General features: G+C 41.1%; 2 protein-coding genes across 2 annotated transcripts in view; one reads left to right on the forward strand and one right to left on the reverse strand.

The window, feature by feature from the left end:
- LOC137627202 (lipase member K-like) overlaps positions 1-27,845 on the forward strand; it is a 173,625-nt gene that overhangs the window by 53,106 nt on the left and 92,674 nt on the right. The gene's annotated exons all lie outside the window — the stretch shown is intronic.
- The window catches only part of LOC137627671 (gastric triacylglycerol lipase-like), a 32,568-nt gene continuing 9,667 nt past the window's right edge, over positions 4,945-27,845 (reverse strand). The window contains exons 5-8 of the mRNA XM_068358858.1: positions 22,389-22,541; positions 22,156-22,240; positions 13,015-13,157; positions 4,945-6,088 (exon numbers count right to left, since the gene is read on the reverse strand). Of these exons, the coding sequence (XP_068214959.1) occupies positions 5,924-6,088; positions 13,015-13,157; positions 22,156-22,240; positions 22,389-22,541 (546 nt within the window). The 3' untranslated portion in view covers positions 4,945-5,923. The remainder of the gene's footprint in view (positions 6,089-13,014; positions 13,158-22,155; positions 22,241-22,388; positions 22,542-27,845) is intronic.

Consider the following 27,845-nt stretch of genomic DNA (forward strand, 5'->3'; position numbering starts at 1 on the left):
GCCACGCTCATGCTTTTCAATAATTTCTTGCTTTACTTCTAAAGAAAGCATTTCCTTCTTCCTTTTCTCACCACTACCACTTGCAAAACTAAGCCTTTTAGGACCCATGCTTTACGTAAAAAACCGGAAAAGGCTCTACGTAAAAAATCACGATTAAAATACAGTTAATAGCAGAACGCACAGGGCACAACCACACGAAGCCGACGATAACAGAGGAATGACTCAAGCCACGCTAATTGAGGGTCCCTCCGAGGTCGAAGTGCTGCCTTCTATCGGCGAAAATATAAAATACATCCGGCGCTATGAGTACCATCTACGCGTACGGTAGTTGTTTACTTCGGGTGTAGAGTAGGAACGTGTTCGAATTGTACTTCGCGTGTCGAAAAATTCGGATACAACCGGTACGACGAAAATTGCTTACTTCGTGTGTCGAAATAAAATTCGAGTGTAGAGTCGAAAAATTGCTCGAATTTTACTTCGGATGTTGGAAAATTCGGATGTAGATACGTTCGTGTGTAGAGGTTCCACTGTATATTAGGTCCGGGAGACCATATAAGGAACTCAGTCAAAGTAAAGGCACTTATATGATCCCTCAGATATAGTACTTTCAAGTAATTCTCTGGTAAACTTCCATCAGGACGACATGGCTGAGCCCAAAAAAACGATTTTGAGCAAAGCGAAAAATCTATTTTTGGGTGATATGGCCATGTCGTTCTGATGGACCCTCCCTCCTTTCTAAAAGGAGTATACAACTATGTAACAAATCCCCACCCGAATCTACTCTATCTGCGGGTATCCATGCTTAATTGCAACAAGGAATAGTATGCCGTAGTAGTACTGGGAGGGGATCCACCGGGTAACCTTGATAACGGCTCCCCTTCAAATTCGCCACTCTTCCCCCTCAAAGCGAAAACTATTGGGGGTGAAGATTGCCATGTGCCGTATCAAGAAATACGTCCCCTGATATTATGCGATATCCTTAAAAGTTATATTAAGGATACTCGCGCCAGGAGTTTTTATTCTGGAAACCTGTGGTTAATTCTCTGGGAGTATCACCATAGCCAAATATCCCTTAGAAAGCTGCCTAAAGGAACCTTCCATCAGGACAACATGGCCATATCACCCAAAAATAGATTTTTCGCTTTGCTCCAAATAAGTTTATTCTGCACATCTTTTGTTTAGATCACATTATTGACTACCTTTTGTGATAAAAAGGGTATACTGGATTTCTTTATAGCAATATCCTATTGAAGAAATATTTGGCACTGAAGCTTATTTTAAAAGCATTAGATATGCTTTGCTAATCCTAACCAAAGTTCTGTTGACATAAAATGCCAACCACAAAATTTGGGAGATCAAATAGGCCATTAAATCGGTTTCCTGTGATGCGGGATGCTTCACATACTAGTGTAGCTCCTGTGTGTGTGTGTGTGTACACGTGATTTTTTGCTGGTTGCTCCCGATAGGGAGGGATATAATTTGGTGGCCAATATAGTATGTGACTTACCTTTTGAACACAGCCTACGATTCCTGTCGCCAATATAAAGTGTCCTAACCTAAAATAAGACTGTTGGTTTAGGGCTATTTTAAAAATCTAATTAATCACTCAGTTCCTTTGGTCTTGCTTTACTAAAGATTTAATATATCTTCTTGGTCCTCTGTTCTGGCAAGTTGTACAGTGTTTTGGCATAATTTTAATTAATCAAAGTTAAATGCATAAAAATAAACGTATAAGGATATTTAGTGAGGTAGGACACATTCAAATCTGGTAGGCTACATACTACGGCATACCAGAGTCAAAGGGCATGCCACATCTACACCAGCATCTCTTCGCTTGTGCTTCAAAGATATACTGTAACCTGTGTGACTCCTAGGTAAGATTTAAAAATAAATAATTGAGAGAAAATCTTGAATATTAGAAGATCATTCTTCAAATATAGTAGCCATTATGTCTTACCTGTATTAAAATAATTCTTATTTTCTGTTTTAATATTGTTTTTTATTTTATCATTACAGACATTCTCTGGAAGTAACTGCACCATCACTGGAGATTGCAGATGAAGTGTTGACCAAGGGTTCTTTGTGTACAGATTCAAAACAGACTTTCACAATGAAAGAAAATGATGAATCAGAAGGTTGTACTTTGATAGCTACTGTTCTTAAAGGCACGGCTCACTTGAAAAGTCAGGATTGGTTTTCAGCATTGGGCATAAAATCAGCCTTGTGATAACTAATTCATTTGGAGTCATGTGTAGTCAATTGTATAGCTGACATATAGTATGTGATGTTGTAGTGCAGTAATTGTATATAAAAGGTAAGCTATTTATTTATTTTGTGAATGTTCAATTATTTGTTTTTAAATAAGTAAATCATTTGTAAGGTAAATAAACTTCCTTAAACAGTTTTATTTTGAAAGTGGAATATAGAAAAAAAATGTAATATTTATTTCGATATATTATAGAATTTCTAATGAAGGTTTTTTTTCATCGGTATAATTTTCAAGAAAAATAATTTCTTAAAATACCACCTCCACATACTTTTGAGGAGGGTTCCATATAACTATAGTTATTTTGCTTATAAATGTATCCTCTTTCCAATAGATGCTACAGTTACAATCATGCCAGTTTCTGTAAGTTTGAACCAACTGTCATCCATGGTTGACTTACATGGTCTGCAATGACATAACTCTTCCTCAGAATGAATCTTGCCAAGAGAAATATTGCATTGACTTGCACCCATTGGTAGATTACCACTGCTAGCAGGCATGGCATAGCATAGCAGGTGGGATATCAAGCTAAATTGCTTAGTGACGTAGGTTACCACTGTGTTGTTGTTCATCAACACCTCAGAATGACCTTTGAGGATTTCTGAGAAGTGTAGCGTTGCATACTCTGTTTTAATTTCCAGGTAATTAATGTGAAAGGCCTTGTCTTTCTGCAACCACGGGCCTGAAATCTTCTGTCGAAAATGAGTCGACCCTTCCACTTCTGCCTGCATGGCGAGGGATTTTGCACAAGGGGTCATCCATCGGGAACTCGATCGTAACCGCAGATGGGGCAGGTTGCTGATCCTGGAAGGTCAAATAACCATTCTGAAGGAAATTCCCTACCTAAGACTCGGCCCTGTGTCTGCCATGTTTCCCAGTGACAAAACAAACGACCCCTTATTCTTGCAAGCGGGAGAGTGAGAACGTCCATCTGAGCGTTTCCCTCTTCCTTTCCTAAAGGAGTATGCTGGGATAATCATAAAGGTTGTACTCGCACTGGCTCTTTTTTAAAAGGTTGCAGGAGGTGCGAAACAAGGTCTCTGACTGGGCGCAGGGCCCTTGATCCTGAACCTGCAGGCTTTTAGCCAAACTGTTTGATTTGGCTGTGTCCTCTGTGAAGGGCTAGAGCCCTTAAAGGTAAGCTCAGCTGATATAGGGAGGAGCATGAGCAAGAGTTTAAAGTTTTGAAAGGAGATCGAGGTCACGGGGCTGTAAACCTCCTATTACCAGGGGTAGCTAGGATTGCCAGGGTATTCGGCACCTGGACCACGGCCCACCCTGGGAACCAGTTAAAGTCCCGTTGATTCCTCGTGAAAGATATGTGGTGTCACAGAGAACCCTGTCAGCACAACTCTATGGCTGGCCCTCCTAAACTTCTTCCTTTTAGAAGAATCAGAGGATGAAGAAAATGCGCATGTTTCTTCCTCTTCCTGGCCTTGCAAGCAGAGTGGTTGAGGTCCAAGTGACTGTGAACCCCACCCCCACCCAAGGGGAGAGACCACATGGGTTGCAAGGAGCCACAACACTGGGGCACGCTGTTACATGGGAATGGGAAGGCACATTCGCAGTGAGGCCAGAGGTTCCCCCGCCACAAGGATCGTGGTAAAGGACACAGGGAACCCTGGCATCAGGTCAGGGTTTGGTATCACACACTTCCTTTTACCTTTACTATTGGCTGCAAGGGTCATAGCTCTCAACCCCTGAACCTTGCCAGCCAGGCCGGGAATAACCAAATTCAGACTTGCTCTTCTTTTTAGATCTCAGGGAATAAGCCACCAGGTTTCCTGACACTGGGAGTCGCCACACACTTCACCACTGGTGAAACAGGATTTTTTGGGCTCAGTTAAATACACAGGGAGCAATAGCAGTGGCTACCAACTCTCAAAAAAAGTCATGGAGGGCAAAGCTGAAAGACCTGAGGAAGCTTAAGACTTACTTATGTCAAACTCATTGTCAACAGCCTATAAAGTCACCAAAGAATCATCATCATCCACAAAATGGGAGCAGCAAACAAAAGGGTTCCTTGGCTCAAAAACGAAAAGCTAGGAAAACCGGAACAATGACTGTCTGTGCTCTCTCCTAACCCCTGTAGCGTACTCTCCTGGGATCAATTTAGGGATAGCAGTAGCTGTTACACCCCATGAGGAGACAGCAGTAACAACAGACTTTCTCAGTGTCTTCTTGGCCATTTCCTGTCTAACTACGATAGATTCTTTGTTTCCTTCTCTTCATATATTTGCCACTCCAGAGGCTACGATCGACACTCTAAACACTGGGACGGAGTGCGGATTCACAGGAATCTTCACCATGAAGTAGTTGCTTCCATTCCATTTCCAATGACACGGACTGTCAAAGAGATGATTCTTTGAGTTTTGTTAGAATCTGTTTTGTACGTCTGTACTCAAACAAGTTCCTCCTCTAACTGGAAGAGGTGGGTCTTCTTACCCCGCACCTTCACCAGTCGTATAATTGCTTGATATCCAGTGTCAATGAAGTAATCTCCCTATTTAAAAGATGTGGGTTTGTATGCTGTGTAGGAATCATCCTGGAGGAAATGTTTAAAACACTAAGTTTTGGTTAATGATAACTTCAGCTACAGTAGCAGCCGAGATCCAAAGAAACTCATGACTGCTTAGTACAATAATGTTATTTTTGAAAGGCAAGAAAAAAATGAAACATCAACTTAATGGATTGTATATTATACAGATCCAATAATAAAACTGTAAAAATATAGACATTTGAAAAATTTTCTTAGGCTTGTACAGTAAAGCAGCAATTGGAAAGGAATGACAGGAAAGAATATCATGACAAGGAATGTAAAATGTCATGCTTCAAATTCAGGTACACACTATATTTCATGACTAAGTATTATAAAATAAATCTGAATTTTTTAAGATATTACTTCCAGTAAGATTTTTGTAGTTAAATCTAGTGTAATTTTATTTGTTTTGTGACTATGTACAACATGAAACTGGATGATGAATATATTATACTTATGTTATACATACAATTAAATAAATAAATGTAACATTTTTTTTAGTATATACACCTTTACGAAATATATATTTACAATTTTAGTACTGTTGTGTGTCTTGTATATGTTCTTGCCGATACAATATTGCATTACAGTATTAACATAATCCAATGACAAGATTGACTTCCATATTTTGGCTTTCAGTGGTTGCACAGTATAAAAAATGCTGTGCATCTACTTTAACCTTGAAAAGACCACACTTATTTTTGTAATGTACTGTATAATACTGTATTGAAACTTACCTTAGTAATAAGCTACTTATACTGGATTCCATTAAATGAAAGTCATTAACAGATGATCCTTTGAACCCAAAGGAATTTAAAATTATTAAGTAGTCAAATAAAAAGTAATTAATTATAGTCAAGCTTATCAAGAGTCATCAGTTATATACTGTAAATATTTTATAATTATTATAACTAAAGAATATATACAAATTTGGCATTACTGTACTGTAAAAATATCCAAATTACAATATGCAAGTGATGAAACTGATAAAAATCCTTGTGAGTTATCACAGACTTATTTCAAAACCAAATTAAATATTACAAGCTGCCAAAATAAGCATATTAGTGGAGAGTTGTGCTCTACATAAACAATGACCGTTGTTTTAAGACACACATTCCTCATATGCTATCGTCCACAAAGTCCTTAAGAGCATCAAAGATCTTCTCATAGACAAGGGGCTTGGCATCAGTTGCCCAAAGGAAATCGAGATGGCTAAACACGGGATTAGAAACTTTGTGACTTCCTCTCAACTGTGGTAACTGATTTTCCAAGAGCAAAATGTCCTGTTGATAAAGAATTGTTGAGGAAAAGGTGTTTACATGTACATGTAAAAGAACAAAATTTTTTAATTACAAAACTATACAAACCTGAGATCTTTACTAATATGGAGTAGAATAACAGCGAAGGCTTGAAAATGGGAGTTACAATTTTAAACAGGAGGGTGGTTACTGTCGCCTGCTGGGTGGCCCTTCCAGCTCACTCCTACCTCTCTTGGATTTCAGCTGGAACTTATCAAGGGTGGTGATGCCAGGAAAGTTTGAGTAAAGAACTCAGGTTTATGTAGGTAGGAAAAGTACAAATTTCTTTTAAAATTAGTCATTTATTCCTATATGAATACAAACCACTCTTTACTTGTACTCATCCTCAGGAGGGATGAAGTCCCTCTTTCAACTGCCTGGAACTTTACCCGAGTCTCAGAATTAGCATTAGATGCAACCACCTGAGATCCTACACCTCATGAACCATGAATAAGTTACGGTAATCACGGCTCGTGCAAGTGCTGAACTGTATTGCTGATATGAAAGCTTCTGCATATGAAAAATTCATGCTGCAAAACTACCATTAGAAAATTTCTCGACTCTTACTGAAAAATGTTGTACCACGAAACAAAATACGGTAGGAGAGCCCGGCCGCCGCCAAGACTGATTTTAAAATTTCCGCGCCTCCACCTGTAAACTTGCCACCATCCTCTTACGCTCTCATTGGTTATATCCCGATTCTGATGCTAGTTACTGCCTACAATACTGCTCTCCTATTAATCAGCATCTATATATCGGTGTCCTTCGATCCTTTCGTTTCGGCAGCGCTATCATTCACATTGAATTAGTGTTGGTGATTTTGCTTTAGTGCTTTCAGTTACTGAACTGTATCACGTTGCATTGTTCCACTAGTATGTTATTAGCCATAGGTCCCAAGAAGGTTGCTGATGTGCAGGGAAAGAAGAGGAGGATACTTTTTATGGAGACGAAGCTTGAGATAATCGAGAAGAAAAAGAGGTGCCACGTCCGTGATGAGGTGGAGAGACTGCTGCTTGTTTGGATTTACGATAAGGAAATCGCTGGAGAGACTATCACCGAGACAACAATCTGCCAGAAGGCTAGCACCATTTTCGGTGATCCCTTTGCTTGCTCAGGATGAAGACAATGCAGAAGGGACATTGTAGCAGGCACCCCCAGATATCAAAAGCTTCTTGGGTGTGGTTTAAAAATTCAAGACCGTTAGGCGTTCATTCGGTGCTGCAGCATGGTGAGGCTGCCAGCTCTAATACAAAAGAGGCTGAAGCCTTTGCTAAGACGTTCGATGAGTTGACTCTCCTGGAAAGGCTACAGTCCCCAGCAAGTCTTAAACCGAGACGAAACTGGGCTTTTTTCAAAGAAAATGCCTCCGACATACATCACAGCGGAAGAAAAGAAGCTACCAGGCCATAAGCAGCTTAAGCCTATGCTGGACAGGCTTACTCTTGCACTCAATGAAAACGCCAGAGGCGATTATAAGGTAAAGCCTCTGCTGGTGTATCGCTCTGAGACTCCTCGAGCCTTCAAGGCCCATAAAGTTATTAAGAAGCTTCCAGCGTTGTGGAGGGCTAATGCAAAAGTCTGGGTAACAAGACAACTTGTTCACCAAGTGGGTAAATCTTTGTTACAACCCGACTGTGAAAAAATACTTGGTAGAGAATCACCTCCCTCTAAAATGCTGGCTGGTGCTGGACAATGCCCTTGCTCACCCTCCTGGACTCGAGGAAGATATACTAGCGGGTTTTTCCTTAATCAAAATTCTCTATCTTCCGCTATCACCACCCCTCTCCTCCAGCCCATGGATCATCAAGTGATTTCAAACTTTAAGCAGCTCTATACGAATTATCTTGGAGAGATGTTTCACAATCACTGACAACACAAACCCCATCCTGCGTGAATTTTGGAAGGAGCGATTCATTGATATAGCTTGGAGGGAGGTTTATATGCACACCTTGAACTCTTCATGAAAGAAGCTGTGGCCTGATGCAGTCTCCACACAAAATTTCGAGTGCTTCCACACAGGCCAAGATGAAGCTGGAACTGAGAAATTTGATGATTCTGAACCTGTTGTTCAATCCGAGGTTGCCGAGATCGTTAGACTCGTGATGTCCATGGGTCTTGAAGTCGATGAGGACAACATTAATGAGCTTCTCAAGGAGCACCAAGATGAGCTTAAGATGGACAACCTAGGAGTTGGAGGCCATGCAAGTGAACAAAGTTCAGCAGCAATTCTCAAGCAGCAAGGAGGAAGAGGATGACCCTATGACAATGGCAGAAATTAAGAAGGCTCTAGCTTGCTACCATAAAATGGCGGCTTTTGTTGAAAAGAGACTCCCAGAAAAGGTTCACACAAGTCTTGCACTTGAGTATTGTATGAAGTTTGCCATCTGGGAGTCATTTCAGGATAGTTTTAAGACTCGGGCAGAAACAAGCCTTTTTGGATAGTTATTTATTAAAGAGGCCTTGGATACTAATAGGCCAAAAGGAAGCTGAAAGTTATCAAAGTAGGTTATGAAAATGATTAAATTTAGAAAATACAAAACTTAGGATAAAAAAAAAAAAAAACTAAAGTAGAAAAAGGAAAATTTTTTTTTATTTTGTTTGTTTATCATAAAGTTGAGTGTTAATATTTTCAACCATTTGTTAATGCGTTTCCTAGAGTTACGTACTTAAATTTTCTGCCGTTTGTCATCCTCCTCTACCACCCCACCACCTAGATTATAAAATTCACGTAGTTACATTTAATACACAGTTTAGCCTTGTTATACAATTTAATAGGGTGTTTTTGTAGGGCTTGGAACGAATTAGGCTATTTACATGTGCAAGGAGACTCATAATGTAAGCAATTTATTTATTTGTTAACAAACACTAGGATGTTTGAATCATGACAACTGGCGACAGAGACCAGAGCCAAACCCATTCTCGGTAGAGAAACAGGAGAAAACGTAACGAAGAAGTGACTGATAAAGTTTTGATGGGTAATGAAAAAGCAGACAATATTTCTTTAGACTCCACAAAAGACCGAGCGCTATCAATTGTCAACTGCCCAATATGCCTGCCGTCAAAAGTAAAGTCACTGTTGTAGCCAACCTTCCTTTCGGGGAGAGAGAACCCAGATGTCCTGACTTCTCTATTAGGCAACCAACCAAGTACACCCAGCCAGGCCCATAGGGGACTGACAGCACCCGCGTCTGGTATTGAACCAGTCACCGATTGGGGATATCAACCAGCTTCCTCAAGGTGCAAACAGAGAACTCAGAGCTCCTGAATGCTGCCCGACCCTTGAGAACTGACCTCAGGGGAAGGGCATAAAGAAAGAGGCACCTCGGAGCGAGTGCCTCGACTGGCCTCTTGATACAGTAATAGAAGACAATGGAGGTATCACAATCCAGCCGAAAGCATCCATACACACCAGCATACCCCACACCACCTTGCCTACAAGGGGGCTGTTACCAAGAGGAAGGAGCAGTGGTAGGAATCGACTTTCCCACAGAATGAGAGCCCAGTTCTGTCCTTTGTTCTGGTGCCAGACGACATCAGGTGGTATCACATTGCAGGACCAAGGACCTACTCTACTAATCGTTGCAGGTCTGCTGTAACGACTGATGACAGGAAGCAAGGGATAAAAAGTAGTTGGTGACGCTGTTGCCAAGAGGGAGCCGGATATATGTCAAACACTCTCTCTACCTCTATTCAGTGCTTAAATAGATGATAAACCTAGAGGAAATTAATTTAAATGTAATATAACCTAACCCCTCACCCAAACATGTCATATGAAGCTCCATTAACCCAATAAGAAAAGTAAGGCGTTCTAAACCCAACTTAATAATTATATAACTAAAATCCAAGACAACATACAGTACACAGACTGTGGGAGTAAGCAACAACAGTCTCTCCAGTCTGACGTCCTGTCCTGCCAACATCAAGGGCCCCAAGGATCTGAGGTCGCCAAGAACCTGGGAGACATCCCTTAAAAAAAAGGAGGTAAAGACAATTGGACCGTTAAATCCTAGCCTCCAACACTTTGGTGACAGGAACATTCCTCATTAAAGACACCAACAGCACAAGTCCTGATACTGTGGGCTCTTGGCATAAGCACTAAGTTCCCCATATATGAAAATTGTCTCTCAAAAATAATGCTACTCTATTCTTAATTAACATTCTCAGGGATCGATGAAGAGAGAAATAATGGCGAGGATGACCTTAAACATAGGATAAGCAATGCTAATAAATTGAAGAGGGCCCTCACTGGACCAAGAACCAATTCATTCTCTCAATTGCTCATCAAGTTCTATATGAACGTCAAAGGGAAGGACCTTGAAAGGCTGTGGGACAGTCTCCATTTTCATGATAAACTTCGAAAGGTAAAATTTATCATGTTCTGACCTGGCGACTCTGCCACAAAGCACCTGGAGCTCACTCAAGTTTGAGAGTTGTCAAGGGAACAAGGAAGAGAGTCTTGCACAACAGAGTTATGGCATCCAATGTCTCCAACAGTTCACAAGGAGGGACAAAGGGCTCTCGGGCAAGCAATGGAACTGATCAAACCAGATCTTGAGAACTTGGTGAAAATCTCAAGTCTCAAAAGCATCGGTTAATAACTCAATGCGTGGAGATATATAGACCCATGTCAGATGGATATGAACCAGAAACTGCAATCTTAGACAAGGATGATCTAGAAGACAAATGTCGATGTGTCTGACACCAATGTTGAAAAACTACCCATTTATTGTGATAGACTCTACAAGAGGAACCTCGTCTGGCTAATTATTGGACTCTGAAAAGAGAAAACCTTCCTGCCTGGAGAACCCCTGATAGTCTTCAGAAATCAGGCCGAAGCACATGGAGCCCCTAAAAGAATCATTGAAAGGGGTTATCTGAGAAGATCTGGTTTCTCTGACAGACGGAGCGTAGATCCCAGCAGGTACTCTGGCATTTCTAGGAACAACAACTGAGACCAGAAGGGAACAAAAAAAAAGGGTCAAAGTCTGATGACTGGTTGCCATCACCTGCTTAAGGACAGCCTTCTCCAGAGAGAAGGAAAGAAAGGCATAGATCTGGAGGCACCTATCCAGCAGAGGAGCACCGGCCGCAACACACTTGAGTTCCTGGAAAGGAGAGAAGACCTGACATCGGGAGTTTAGAGGAATGGCAAACAGATCAACCATTGCTAGCCACCTCTTCAGGTTGAAGATCTTGCAAAAGGTACATTCTGAGCCCTGGACCAGTTTTTTCTCTCGTCATGGCATCCGCCAAGATGCCGAGACTCGGACTGATCTGGGAAACAAAAGATATCCTCACCGTCCAATGCAAAATTGCAAAGGCCTCAGGATTGACTGACTCTGACCAAGTCACCCAAATGCTTCCTCCGGTAAAACTTGCTACAACCGAGTCGGCCAAATGATCCTTGAATGTTATGAGACAGCCGAACGTCCCCCAGTTTCCACCTATTTATGGAACGAGCCTTCTCTGCTTCTGACCACTGGCCCCAAAAAACAATCTGTGATCCTGGATGTGTACCACATTTCTGATTTGATCTGTCTGACCAACACGAGGTCTGGAGGAACCGAGCGGAGGTCCTTCCAACATTGAGGGGATAATGCTACAGTACTATGGTCTCTACAGCCACAAAGTCCAAATACTGACTAAAAACTTACTGAGGGACCCCATATGAGATAACCACCCTAAATCAACAGTCAACAAGCCAAGATCCCGAAGAGACCTCCAAGACAAGGGAGAGGCCTCTCTGAGGATAAAATTCTCCCACAAGACTCATAAGTTTGTTTGCCCGATAACTGGATGGAAAAGCCCACAAAGTTGGGGCATTCAGAAAGATCCCCAGGAAGGTGGGGGGTCTGGGGAGGGATCAAGGAAGTCCTTTGATCCCGAACATCTGGCACAGGTCCATAACCAAATTTTTTGCGTAATACAATCGTCAGAGGACGACAGCTGGACTTATCCAACCCCTCAGGATTCCACGCATACGAATCCTTACTTAGTGTAGTATGGCTGATCACCCGAGAGAAAACCAGAGATGTGGCGAGGTAAAAGCACAGAGCCTTAAAACAGACTCCCAAGGTTGTGGCAAAACGAAGGAAATGCCTAATTTCCAGAAGAAGAGAGACTTAAGATAAGCATCTTCCAAGTTGATGGAAACTATCCAGTCCCCCTCTCTCACTGACGCTAAGACCAACTGAACTGTGTCCCTCCTGTAGAAGTATTTTGCCACAGAAAAGTTCAAAACCAAAAAATCTTTGATGGGACTCCTAGCACTAACCTGAGAAAAAATTGAGGGGCCTTTCTCTTTGTCAGTATCTCTCACAGCATTTTCAGCATCACCATTTTTGGCTTATGGAGGTGATAATAAGAACAATGACTCTTCTTTCAAAACCATTTCACCTTTAATGCACTTGATAGCTAATTTAGTCTGCGGCTGCAAAGTACTACAGTATTATTCGTTGGTCTCTTAAATACAGCAATGTGTTGATAACCTGGATGAGCATCACCTAAGCAGTTGCCAACCGGATAAAATATATCTGATTTAAGTTTGCCTCACCACCTTATCTTCAAATTTTTATTTGAAAAGAATAACTTGAGTAATATATACCTAAGTAAAATATAGGATATGTTAATTGGATAAACACACTTTGTAAATTTTATCATTGCCCTACGACACTTGCCTATTTGAGCTGTTTTGTACCTACAAAATATTGTCTATACTGTAATCAATAAAACATATGTCTACAATTATTAGCATAAAAGGCCAAATCCTTCATTTGCTCTATTTCTAAAACTTGGCTACCCATTCCTCAGCATTATAATGCATAAATAAAATTATTTATATTTAATTTTTTCCTATGACTACAGTATATGTAATTCTAAGGTATTCAAACACTACTATACTTGATATTTACCTCTTGACTTGTCAGCCAGTCATTATTAGCCCAGAATAATGTGATGGGGACATTTATCTTTGCAACATTATATTCCGGTGGTGATGGTTGTCCATATATTTTCAGGTTTTCTACTCTTCCATAGTCAAATTGTTGAAATCGACCTGGGATAAATATGAAAAAATAAAATTATCCAACTATAATTGTAATTTGGTTTCATCATAAGCCATACTGCATTGCCCGACACTAAAGCTGTGTCTACACACAAGTGATGATAATGTCATTAATCAAGAATAATATTAGAACAAAATTTCAAAACTACTGTACTGATTTTCTTGTATTCAACAGTTATTGAAACATTCATCTTTTCTTAGAACTAAAAGAATTACATAAAAAGAACTGTATAATGTGTGAAGACAGTCACATAAGGATATTATTTAAGAAAATATATTACTTAAAATAAAATATAAGAAGTACCAAGGCACTGAAAAAAAACCTATAGCACAGTATTCCTTAAAGGTTAAGATCAAACTGTTTAGAATACAGTAATTGTTTTAAAATGTTTAAATATTTTGGCCATAAAAATAAGAAAAATAAGCAATAGTCTGGTCATTGTTAATTTTAGCCTGTTTTCCATAGTAGATGTGATCCTGTATTAGAAATCCATAATCCAATAAATTAAAAACCTTCACAAAATCACAAATCTTTTTCAAGTAAAGTAATTTTTTTTTTTTTCCTAACTATACAAACATGGGTTCTTTAGTGGGAGTATGATTTCAGTGAAGCCACAAACTTGGCTATTAAAATTTATAACGAGGTGTCAGTAGTTACTGGCGAGTGGTGGGGAATTCCCAGCTCCCACCCATAAGTACAACAGTAAGCCAAGTTGACCTACACTTATGAATTGTGGGGTAGTTGAGGTAAAAAGGGAAACTTAAAGGACTCCGGATTACATAGGAAAAATACAAATTCCTTTAAAAATTTTGTGATATGTTCCTAATCAGATACAACCCAATTATCCTTTAATAGGAGATTTATCTTTAAGAGGGAGGAAGTTCCTATAACCAGATACCAAAAGGTGCAAGAGTATTGACCCCAACCTGCCTCCTATCAACCTGAAAAAATAATTATTCAAAGGCTAGATTTCTGTTTTACACAGATGGTCAAGGATGAACTTCTTAAAGGACACAATGTCTGAAATGTATGGCTATTGAAAGTACAGTAGTGAGTTTACATTTCTATCTATCCTCCACCCTGCAAGGAGAATTGGGGGACATACATTACTTCTATCTACATAATAAAACAGTAGCTTGGTATGGTAGTTGACCTACATCACGAGTCTACAGCAATGAATAACGGCGTGACCGTGGTACTTCAAGAGAGGGGAAAGTTAAGATGAAAGGAGCATGATGTTCTCACTCTTACCAAAAGTTGTCACAACCACTATCATAAACGAGAGGCTTCATATCCTATAGGGAGATAGATATGCTACACCACCTGTTAGGCTGCAGCCTCAAGTCCAAGGGAGAAAATGTCAAAGGATTTGCATGTACATTCCCTCAGGTGGTGGACTGTGAAGGTTGTCTGTCATTTCCAGAAACCCATCTTGAATGCTTGTGCCACCGACGGGTTATTCTGAAAGGCTAGTGTCCCACCAACCCCCTGACCTCGTGGGCATGTATTTATGTAGGCTCCTCAGGACTCTCTGGTCAAGGTGGATAAGCTCTCTATCACTTCTTGAACAAAAGGTATTTTTGGAGATTTTCTTCTTGCACCTGTTCGATCTTGCCAATAGGTTATGAAGTCGTGGTCTGAATGCTTGGATTCTCTTTTAGTGCCTTCACAGGGCAATAAAGCCAATCTTCCAGATTATCGGTCACATCCCTAATGGAGGATTCAAATCTTGGATCATCCACGGCAGGATTCTGGGTTTTATTAATAAACTCCAGAACAAAGGTAAATGCGACTTCTCCACCCCTCAGAATGACTAACATTATGAGAAATGCTGCGTATCTCGGCTACTCGCTTCGCCAAAGCCAAGGCAAGCAAGAACACTGTCTACACTTAATCTGATGCTTGCCATCACAGTTCATACAAACCCTTCTTTAGGGACCTTAAAACTCTTGTAACATTCCACGTCGGTGGTTTGAGTTCTTTTGGTGAGCATGATTGCTCGAAGTTCATCATCATTAACAGTTCTTAAGATGTTGAGAGGTCAAGGCCTTTCAGCTCATTGACTTGGCTCAAAGCTGAGCTATAGTGTTTCACTGCTGAGACCAAGAGAAGGCTCCAACCAGAAAAGTGTGTCTTCTACGACACCTATTATAGAAGATTGCCAACTACTGGATACAGTGTTATCGAGGATTACGGTAGATATCCAGACATTTTAGTAGTGCCACACAAAAAGTCTTTCACTCTGAGGAGATGCAGAAAGTCACAAACCATGAAGTGACAGGAATGTCACCAAGATGGTACCTCAACAGGTGTGGATGGCAAAGAAGACTGGACCAAAAAGGTAGCTCTCTAGGTACTTTGATCAGGAGAGTACCATCATTAGATCTGGGTATCATTTGACATGTGGCCATTTGGGAGCCGTCAGGGTTACTCTGATCCAGTTCACTACCCTTTGAATCAGACAAAAAGGCAGAGAAACACAAGCATCATTGTTATCTTATGGATGTTGGAATGCATCCCCTAGTACTATTACATGGTTCAGAACTGGCAAACAGAACACTGGTAGTTTCCTGTTGAGCCTCGTGGCAAAAATGTCTATTGATGGGGAACCCCACAAAGTCAAAAGACTTTGGCACTACAGGATGAAGGAACCACTTGGCTCCTAACACTTGACCCCATGCGCCTGAGCTTGTCAGCGATTACTTCCTTTTGCCCAGAATGCATCTTAATGACCGCTCCACTTTATTGTGTAAGCTCTAATGTGTGTACCTCCTTGGTAAAATGGTAAAGAAATATAATAAACTAATTTTCTTCTAATAATAAGAGGAAAACAAGAAATGGGGTAAAATATCAATTGAAAATAACTATCCCATATCAACTAATACAATGAATCTAAATACAGCTTGAATGGAGACACCTACACATTATTACAAACAAACATGCCCACCATTAAATACTAACAAAATGGATTTCACAGTAGGATATTCATAAATTACAGCATTCTATTGCAAATGGCATACCAGGAATTCCAATACAGTATGTCCAGTCTTGGATACAGTAGTATGTACCCCTTAAGCAAGCTTAGGACAAGTCCAATCACCCACCATGAATCAATTTCACAAATGGTTAACATTTCCCTACACAAATTCCCTGGACTGAGGTGTGATTATTAAAATTATCCATTTTTATTCAATTACCATCTCCGCTTCACAATACCTGAAAAAGATCAAAGAATCGTCTTCATTTCAAATCAGAGTGCGTTCCCAGACCATGTTCTAGCCCCTATATGGGAATAATTACTGTCTATCACACAACCCTCAACAACTTTTTTCACATAAAAGGTTTATCCTCCGTAAAAGTAGGTATCACATTAAAACTAGTGGTCATCAAACAATGACTTTTCATATATTCATCTGTGCCTATTTCATATATTCATCTGTGCCTATCCCCACTACTTGAAGCAGTGAGTTTATAGTACTGTACTTTATTAAAGCATTGCCATACATTCTCACTTAGAGTTATCAGGGGAACAAGACTACAGGTTTGCCAGTCAGTTCTCTGGGTCAAAATTGGGCTTACAATTTACTCCCTAATAGGCGAAACTGTACTTAAACCCTACTGGATGTAGGGAATTGCACAAACCTGAAGCACAAGTGAAAAAAATATATAAAAATATTGAAAAATTTCAATATAGACTTTGCATTCTCTCGGACTCTGTTTGAATATTCCGTTACGTTCCCAAGAGAGACCGTTCCATTAAGGAGGGAATGCTAACTCCATTCAGTTCAAAACGAGGCTTAAAGCCGAGTGATGAACAAAAGTTTTCAGTGGCACTGTGGGGTTGCGATACCCAGTCTATGACACCAACCACAAAGGATGGTAGCCTACAATTTGCCTGGTCTACTAAGCAAATATTTCCCAAGAGGTATCCTGCCATTCTTTTGTCCCCAGTCTCAAAAGCCTTTCTTTTGGAGTGGTTGTTGCATAACCTGGCGTGAAGTAAAAGCGATGGACTCGCTCGATGGAATGTCTTCACGTCGTCATCCGAGTACAGTAGATTGCTAAGTGTAAGGAGCCCTCTTGGAGCCTTTGTGAGCAAATGCAGAAGGCCCGGGGATCATCCTGCAGGTTGCCACAACTGAGCTATTAGGGTCAAGTGATCTTGCGATGCCCTAACTTTGTTTAGAAGCCTCCTTACTATGCTAAAGGAGGGGACGTGTAGACTTCTGTCCTGTCCCACGAATATTGAAAGGCGCCTTGTCAGATTGCCTTGGTACCTAGTATTGGCAAGCAGTACACCGGAAGATTCCAGTTTGTGGACAATGCCAAACAGTTATTGTCAGCGAGTCTCATAAAGACAAACTCTGTTGGCTAACTGTTGTCTCAGAGGCCAATCTGAGCCTGCTATCGCAGTACCCTTGCTGAGATTGTTTGCCCAGGTTTAAACGGGCTAAAAGGCTACCGAGTTGTTCTCCTTCCTTACAAGGATTTAACAGTTAATTGGCAGAGGTGCCATAAAAGTACCTCCTTACTTGTTTATGTGTGACACCACACTCATCAGGGCTATGAAATAGCTGGTAGAATTGTTTGTGAGCAAGAAAGGCTACCTTCATTCCAGGAGGTTTATGTGGCACTGTCGCTCGGATTCGGACCAAAGTCTGGATGCTGTGAGGTGCAACAGGTGACCCCCCCCCACCTTTTCCTTTGATGCATCCATGAAGAGCAACAAATCCGGGGGAACAGAGAAAAGGTCTACTCTCTTAAGCAGGTATGTGCCCCCCACCTACCACTTAGGTCTCTCTTCTGATCTAGATCTACCGCCACCAAGGTGTTCAGTGAGTCGAGGTGCTAAGACCCAGAGGTGAAACTGTCAGAAGCCAGGGTTAATTTCTCGAGAACTTGACTGTTCCCTATTAAACTCCATGAGCCATTTTCCTTGAGTTTAGGTGGAGTGCCAAGGAAAAAACAGGGCATAAGAGGATGTTACCTCGTACCCTTCCTTGTGTTTACCTTCTTTAAGGAAATGATTGCCATCCACATGTCTGATCGAGAGATCAGGCTGTGAAGTGAAAGCTAGCTTCCCTTGCAAAGGAACCTGCCGTTCCTCTTGCAAAGTAAACCGACTGTGCGTAGAGAGTTGGCAAAGTGAGAGCTAATTAGGGGTGCTTGTGCAAGCATGCTCCTCAGCTCACCCAGGTAAGGTGTAGTCCACCTGTGTGCATCTGTCTCCCAGCACACACTCACAAAGTAGAATCCTTTATTCTAGACAATGCTTCATGCGTGCGCGAGACTTGATGGGAAGACTCGCCCAAGAGAGCACTACACGGGGTATAAGTGATGCGCACACCTTCGTCAGGCAGACACGCTTGCCCGCCAACTCGCTAGGTGGTAGGGTGCACCATGCTGCGCAAGACTCGCCCAATATATTCCGGATAGCGTGGTAGGGTGCACCATGCTGCGCAAGACTCGTCCAATATATTCCGGATAGCGTGGTAGGGTGCACCATGCTGCGCAAGACTCATCCAATATATTCCGGATAGCGTGCTAGCTCACGAAGGAATCTGACATTTTCAGATGTACGGTCAGAAGCGGGTGAAAGCGTGAACAGAACAATGTATCCCTTGGAGTATGGAGACTGACCGAGGTTCGGTCCCATGAAGTATCCACCTCTACCATTAACATAACGGACAACCTAGATTGCATGCAGACCTCCATCAAGCGAAGGAGCTTGTCCACCCACTTTGCTAGTGCTTGGTGAACGGTTGCACAACACTGCCCATGACTTCCTCGCAAGACTCGAGTCTGTGCTCACTGCTTCCCCAAGAAGCCTAGTGGGTGGCGTTATTTGCTCATACAGGAGTAGCCATTCACTCCTAAAAGGCTATTAAGGGTGTGGGAGACAGGTTGTACCAGCAACTTATTCATGAGGATAAAAATTTTCCCCTCCAATTTATTGGAAAATGGGATGGGCTCTGGGCTACCTGGTCAACCAGTCACCCAGTAGGGTAGCCAATACTTCGATGGGAGAGGCGGCAGCAGCAAGAGGTTGGCAGTCGTTACCATCTGCGGCAAAGACGCAAAAGGGAAGTTACAACAAGACTTAGTCTTGTACCTTGAGGGTATGGCCACGACGAGCAAGAACTGCAAGCAGTCACCCAACTCCTTCATCGCCAAGCTCCTAAGGGCCTTCCTACGAAGAGCAAGGGCAGGGAATGGATGAATCCAATTCCCGCCGAAGGAATCCCCCAAGGGAGAGACCAGGCGAAGTCTCTCTCTCCCACAGACAAGAAAGGCAACCAACCCCTGTTGCCGCTGTCAGCAATCCTCCCCGCAAGTGGGAAGATTGCTGGACAGTGGCTGGTGGAGGTTAACTCTCCCTCGGAAGGGAAAGTTGCCCCACACGTGGTGGAGGTTAACTGTCCAACACCTGAAGGCAGACCTCTGGGCAGTGCTCCCTGCTTCCCGTCAACAAGCTTTGTTCAAGTTGAAGGTCGGCATCGAGTGTTGACTGTTAAATATAGCCGAAGCTCGTTTCTTGGTTCACCTAAAGGGGTTACCGACAAGTCACTCCGAGGAGTCCTTGTCAACAACTGTTCATGCCCGGCCGCCAAAGCAGAGCGAATATTGCGGCGAGCAGATGCTGAGGCCAAAACAGTTGAGCGGGTACATGAATGGGTTGAAGACCTTTGGAACCTCAGGAGGAAAAATCACCCTTTAGGGAGGATGTCTGCTCCCTTCACGTGCCCAACCATCAGACCCTTTTGCAACCTTGCCTTGCATAGGGAGGTCGTGAGCCCCAATGAAGGTAGCTCTGAAAAAAAAAAAGGACTTCTTGAAGTTTAGGCCAGTTTCTTTTCATCGTAAACCAGTTATAATGTTTTGACTTGAGAAAGACTATGTTTTTACTATGCCAAGCTGAAATAAACAGTGGCATTTGTTTACTAGTACTTGTGTGAGCGGGATGGTTGGTCTACCCATGGTAGCCCCCTCTGCTAACTAACGAAGGGTAGTTATAACTCCCAAAAACTTTAACGGCTGGTTTCAGCTATCACCGAAATAATACTGTACTTCTATGTAAAGAGCGCAAGGCTTGTATCTAGTGTCAAAGCAAATAGTTATTTCAGTGAAAAGTTTACTACAATATCGACCCCAGAAAGATTTGTACAGTGATACCATAATCATCCCAACTGTAATACAGAAGCTTATCATTCTCTAGATTTTCCCTGACCTAAAAGTTAATTTCCTTGTATGTTTGGAATCTTCTCAGTGTAAAAAATTCAGCTATTAGCCAATTTGTTTGGAGTCTTCTCAGTCGAAAAATTCAGCCATCATCTGATCATACCAATTTATAAGAGAGACTGTTAAGGAATCACATCCCACACAATGATTCTTCAAATCTCACTCCTTTCCCTGATACCTGATACAAATAGGGATCATTATTACCCAGCAACCAGTCGTTTGAGGAAATATCAAAAGAAAGCATATTACATCCAGAAGCTATTTTATCAAATAGCCTCAATTTGGTGTGCAGGTAGAGCGCAGTACTTTACTGCATCTTGCCGACGAGAGTATGAAAGACAGAGGAGCTGTAAGGTGTCCTCGCGCACTTATTTCCATGCACCGCCATGTTATCTATATTATTTTGATACTCCTCACGAGGTAAAACTATCAATGTAAAGAAAATAAGACATTTAAAGTTCTTAGGGTAGACAACAAAATATAACAAGGCTATGAACGACAAGGATATTCATAGAAATAAATGAAGATTTAAACCTTTTCAAAACTACTTAAAGCAATTCAAATGAATCTTGGGAATTTTCTGACCTATAACCAACAGAGGGATAGCATTTAAGAATTTGAGCTGCAAGACCTGGCACTTGGGCCTGGGAAGCCATTCAGCAACCATGTGCTATTGGGGAAAAACCATCACTTGCAATATGAAGTTAAAGAGTTATAAAGGTTAAATAGCAAGATGCAAGAGAGGAACCAGTAGAGGTAAAGTAGAAGGCTAAAAAGAGCAAATATTAGGGGCCGAAAGAACTTGGCACTACTTAAGGTGCAATAACAGCACTACCCCCTTCACTGGAGAGACCTATCAAAGGGATCTAGCCTATCAACAAAGAAATTGAATGAGGGATACATAAACCATTTTATGGCTAAGGAATACATACATACATATACCTACGCACTTCCACAATTTTTGGGGGGTAGCCGACATCAAAAAAAATGAAACAAAAAAGGAGACGTCTCTCTATGTTCCTCCCAGCCTGACAAGGGACTCAACCGAGTTCGGCTAAGGAATATGGGGAGATAAATCATAACCTAGTCCTCTTCTGAGATATTACTGTTGATTGTAATTGCATTTTTATCAGTTAATTAATTTCAAATTAATCAAGTCAAAGAGAATACTGTACCTTTAAAATTCAATTACTAATAAAAAAGTGAAATTATGAAGTAAGGAAGACTGGCCAAAAAGAAACTATCAGGTGAAGAAATACTTTAACTAAATGTTGCGCATACAAAAATTTCATCCTAACAAAAGGATTACATATGGTGTTGAGTTACAATCAGTATAGTACATAGGGGACCACAGAGAATACAATAAAGAAACCATTTAAGGAAAAAGGAAGGACTACTGGCAATTTCAGAACTGCTGAGGAAGAACTTCTGTAAAATGATTGCTACTTTTATCATAATGGCATTTGGAACTATAAAAACTAATATACAAGAGTTTTTAAAACTACTGTATTTCTTAATAAGATTGTGCTGTGTTAAAAATTTACTACTGTAATGCGAGTTCCACCTAAATAAGACCTGTGTTGGGCATCAGAGATTACACACAACAGTTTACTTGCAACCTGTGAGGCTACACTGCTACCCTCACTCTCTCTGGTCATTTCTTACCCAGCTCTTAAACTTAAAATTTCTTGCTTAAGCAGCAGGAGATTTCGACGGAAAATACCATTTTTTTTTTTTAAATAAACTCACCAGAAGAAAATCCTTGAGCAAAGTGGAATAGTGTTTGTGTGGAAGATCCAGCAGGGTTATGTGTCAGAATAATGGGGACCATAGTCTGGGGAAGAAATAAACATGATTTAGAAATTGAAGCCTTATAATAACATCTCGGTGTTTTAAAAACACAATAATCCTCTTTCTCATTTGAAGGAAACTATGTAAGAGTTAAATATTTTCAATACTTCCATACGTGCACTGAAGTTTACCTGGTCAGCTCTCGAGGGATCAAATCCTGTTATCATAAACTGAAGGTTTTCACACAAGGCTTGATTACTGCATGCTTTGTAAGGGTCCCACAAAGAAATAAGCAAAGGGTTTGTCATAAGCTCCTCGTCATTTCCAAAAAATCTCAGGAAAAACTGCAAAAGTAACAATACAATCATTTCTTTAACACAGCAATACATTTTCTTAAATTATCCAAAATTAAAAAAAAATATGAAAGAATAAAGTCATGAACAGAACAACCTTGACTTGAGTGTAATGCAATGTCTAATATACCAACTTGTTTGACTTCTAGACAACTTTATAGAAGGAAACTATATATAATTTAAATGGTTAGCAAACTCCATCAATTGATTTCCCTTTCCAATGCCAAAAACCTATGCCTTATGTCCATGAGTTAATCCACGATTGTCAAGAATTAAAGTTTATCATTAATTGTGACTATGCATAATCCCTTAAAATACATTGAAAATAAATATACAGTAGTTAATTCCCTTTTAAACGTTTACTATACTGTACTTGTATGAAGGGCCTATGACCCAGAAGCTGTGATGGAGTGACTTGTCTAAATATGGTGTACAATTTTTACAATGAACGAGATTTAATTTTTCTAATGTTATGTCAATATAGTGTGTTAAATTCATTTTATAGACTAAAAAAGTTTACATAGTCTTCTTTTCAGATGATTAGAAATAGAAATTTTAAAAAAGTCATTTATATGGGTTACTCCTAGTCTCATTTTCTACAATTAGACATTCAAAGAAAATGGGTTTGATTGTATCATTCTACAGTTGCTAAGCGACAACAGCACATGCGGCGCAAGGTGCCAACTCATGACGCTTTTCACTCTCTCCTGGTCAAAGACTTGCAGGGAGGTTGAGGCAGGATCTTTGATAAACAACTCAGGTTTGTATAACTAGAACAAAAATACAAATTGTTTTTTAATTTGTAGTTTATTCCTCCTCAGATATAAACTTCTGAGATTCTTCCTTAAGAGGGGAGATGTCTCCGATAAGAGATACTGTACGCTTACCATTAAATAATAGCATAAGATAAAAAAAGAGGGTGATATTTGAACTGTGTAACTGGCTCGTAAAGAGGCAAGGCTACACGCTCAATCCCAGAGGATATTAATTATAGCCAGGGGGAGGTTATATGAACATCAAGCATCATATAAAGAATATCTCCAAAATATAAAAATGGGTAAAAACTGAACAGCGTAGCCAGTTCTTAAAGAGTCAAGGCTGCGCACTCCACCCTAAAGGATATATTCTAATGCCAGGGATGAAGCTATATGATCATCAAGATTCACATAAACAATATTTCCCATATATCATCAATAATAACTGAAAGATATGGCATTCCTTACATTGGGGCGAGATCCAACCGAAGGCTTCAAGTCCAGTTGTGATCACCATCCGCCTTGATACACATCCCAAACTCTTTTAATTCATAGAATAACCGATGTCTTTGATAAAAGCTGTTACATATCCCGTAAGAGTGTAAGGTCAGAAGATTGGCTGTGCTGCCATCATAAGGCCTAAAGAGGTGTTTATAGACCAGCAAGTACAATCTCAAAAAAAAAAAAAAAAAAAAAAAAAAAAAAAAAAAAAAAAAAATAGTCCGTAAAGAGGGGGGAAGGGTCGTCTCTTCCTTGCCCCACATTTCAGGACTTGCGCTACCAAATGGTTTCTGCGGAACGCTAGGGTTGTAGCAGGAACACATTTTCCCTGAGGATTATAAGTTCTCATAATACATTTCTCAACCAATAAGAAGTTGCATTTTTTGAAAAATTCCCCTGGTGCAACCATTGTTCATGCCCGGATTAAAATATTTTTGGCCTACTATCTGTTGTTCATTTCTGATATTTTCAAATCGATCTCACTGGACCGAGTAAAATAACACCAAGGTCATCAGTGTCCTCCTTGAGAGACAAGATCTGGAAGAAGTCCAACTGATATTTCCCTAGAATCTGGGTTCTGGTCAAACTCGAGAGCAAAGGATATGAAAAATTCTTTGTTTCACTGGCAGCTGGAGGCACAAAAGCCATTCTGCACCCATTGCTGTCCCTGGTAATTCCATCAGTTAGAAACTAACACTCCACTCGAGAATACAGTAACTTTACCGAGAGGGAGGAAGTTTTGGTCTGAGGTCAGTGTGTGGCAGGAAAAAGGCTGGACCTTATTTGGAAACCATAGGTTGTTACCAAGCAGTTGTCTTTCCTCAGTCTCACGGAGTGACTTCCTAGTCCCTGGAAAATGGGGTAACGCTAGTTGCACTGCTTTCACTGATAGGTAAATAAGGTGACAAGGGTTCATCATTTTTTACAGTAGGACTGAGATTTATTCTCATTCTGGTTGCTTACTCTACTTTTGGTGAGCAAAATCTGAGAACCTCATGAAGGGAAAGGGCCAGGCTTTCTACTTTCAGCCAACAATTGAGGTCTGTCACCATCCCCTGGGGCATCAGCCATCAGGTAGTAAGGTATATGGCTACCTACAACTACAGTACCTGAACTTTCAAAACTACTGTATCTAGTGATGATGCAACCTCCCGAAGAGGGCGAGTTTCCCCGAAAGAAAGAAGTGACTTAGCAATTTCACCTAGAGTGCACAAGAAGCAGGTCTTCTTTCAGAGGCTTGCTGTTATTCTCTTGAATTACAGGATTATATGGATAGATACAGTATAAGCATTCTGGCTTAAGCCTGGTCTCTGTCCACGGCCAGGTACCCAAAAGTTTGGGGACTGTGCTGGACTTATACTTATTCCAGACTAAAGAGTATCTCGGGCCCCTTGCAAAGCTTTATAGCAATAGGTCTCTCGCTCCAGGAGATCCCGGGACTTTATTTGAAGTTGGTAGGTTTGGTATTTTAAAAGCCTGATCCCCCTGGCATGGGCTTATTATTATTATTATTATTACAAGCTTAGCAACAACCTTAGTTGGAAAAGCAAGATGCTATAAGCCTTAGGGCTCGACAGGGAAAAACAGCCAAGTGAGAAAAAACAAGGAAATAAATAAACTAAAAGAGGTAATGAACAGTTAAAATATTCTAAGTAGAGTAGCACCATTAAATTAGATCTTGCATATATAAACTATGCCCTCAAGCATGAAAATGCTATACCAAGAAAGTGGAAGACCATGGTACAGAGGCTATGGCACAAACCAAGATTAGAAACAATGGTTCCATTTTGTAGTGTCCTCCTAGAAGCGCTGCTTACCTAAAGTCTCTACCTAAAGTCTCTCTTCTACCCTTACCAAGAGGAAAGTAGCCACTGAATTACAGTACAGCAGTTAACCCCTTGGTAATCTCAGTGTTGTCAGGTGTATGAGAACAGAGGAGAATGTGGAAAGAATAGGCCAGACTACACGGTGTGTGTGTGTAGGCGAAGAAAAAATGAGCTGTAACCATAGAGAGGGATCTAATGTAGTACTGTTTGGTGCCAGTCAAAGGACCCAAAAACTCTAGCAGTGGTACCTCAACGTGTGGCTGGTGCCCTGGCCAACCTACTGCCTATCAAGGGCCTGTCGATATAAGGGCACTGGTTCTGTGTAGACATTCTTCGTCTCAAAAGGGAAAACTTTAAGCACTTCCTTGAGGTAGAATGAACATGTGCTAGAAAGTTGGCACCATACTGATAGCTTGTAGCAACGATGGTCTGAGCATCCATTTAATTTTGTTGCAGCACCAATCAAAATAAATGGGATACGTCTTAAAGAGAACTCTTGCCTACCGATAGCATTTCTACTAAGAATAGATTGTTGAAGACACCTGGTGGATTGTACAATGCTCCTTTCGCTACCCCTTAGTTCTACATTAGAATACTCTTGGTAAGAGAAGATCCTTGACTTAAGCCTTGAACTAAAGAGACAAACCATCAGAGTACTAGTTAGAGGAGATGGAATCTATGCAAACAGAGGGGGTCATTATTCTGAACAAGGTACTTGTACTGTTCAGGGATTGGCCCTAAATATTGCCCCCTGCATCAGTAGCTTTTATGCATACCCCTGCTGGTGGCAAGCTGGGGAATGTGCCCTTCCTAGCAGGAGCCATTGTAACCAATACCCCTGCCCTCCAGAAGGATATTTTCTCCATTGAACGGTGGTCCTGTTGACCTGTTCTCTGGGATGTTGTGGATCTACTGGAGACAGTAGTCTTAGGCGAGGTCCCTTGTTATTGCCGAGACGGGCATCCTTGGAAGTTCGTTCGTTCCAACTTGACGATCTTTTCTATGTTCATAGCCACTTCTGTGACTACATAGCGGGATATAGCTCTAGACCAAAGGCCAAGGCAGGAACAGGCTTGGATCACGGACATAGCCACTACCTTAACGTTTGCCATTTCAGAACCTGAAAAAAACATTAGTTTACATATCCTTAGTTTGTTTATAGGGTTCCACTTCAAGACTGTGCTTAGGACTTCGCAATTGCGTGAGATCCCTGTCAACAGGCCCCCCCACCATCCACCTGTTAACGGATTGCTCTATAGGAGGTTCGGCAATGCATTCTAAATGGCAGAAGAGACTCATGATGTCAACAAATTTCGATGTTTCTGAACTAGACATCGGGACCTTATGAGGGGCTTCGTCCGCCGAGCCAGTTCAAACATGGGCAGTAAGGATCCTCGTAGGGTCATTAATGTTGAAACTATCAAGGGTAATAGCTAGATCCACTTTTGGGGTAGTTAGTTGCCCCATTTTTCAAATGTCCTTCCTTTTCTTTGCCGCACTCATATTGTGGCGAGAATAGTAGGTGGAGAGAGAACTGCAATATTCGCCCCAAGACAGTGCGAGGCAGAGCCATAGATCCCCTTTTCTGGATTCGCCCTACTAGGGGAGACAGTGCTCTCCATAGGTTGCCCTCTACAGCGTTAACATAGGCATCGTCTTTGACGGTTAACAATGTTGACACCTTATACGTCAGACTGGGGTGCAACTCTTCCTGCCCTTTTTTTCCACTCCCAGATCATGAGGAGAAGGATCGCTCGAAAGAACACACAGCATTTGAAGCATCGTGAACATTAAGCTTCTAATATACAGGCATAGATCCACTATTTGCACCACTCCTGGCTTTGTTATTAAGAGAACCGGCTTGCTGTTTATCAACTTCCAGGGGTGTTACTATTACACATCCAGTAGGTAGGAAGTGCTATTTGTAAGTAAGCTTGGAAAGGGGCGTGATGCCCATGGCATGCGTTAACATAGCTGCTTTGCGGAAGAAAATCCTCACGCGTTGAACGTTGAAATGTAGGCAAGTGGACATGACCACTCACTTTGAATTGCTGGCTTGTCCAACACCTGAGGGTTTCATCACGCACAGGGTAGGCACCGCGGAGTGACGTCATCACCCATAGCAAGAGTGGCAGGTTCAACCTTATCATGCTGAACATCAGGCTTTTCTGAACCGTGAAACTGACTCCTGCCGTTTTACTCAACTTCTTAGC

The sequence above is a fragment of the Palaemon carinicauda genome, chromosome 35 (genome assembly GCF_036898095.1).
Source record: "Palaemon carinicauda isolate YSFRI2023 chromosome 35, ASM3689809v2, whole genome shotgun sequence".
NCBI classification, from domain to species: Eukaryota; Metazoa; Arthropoda; class Malacostraca; order Decapoda; family Palaemonidae; genus Palaemon; species Palaemon carinicauda.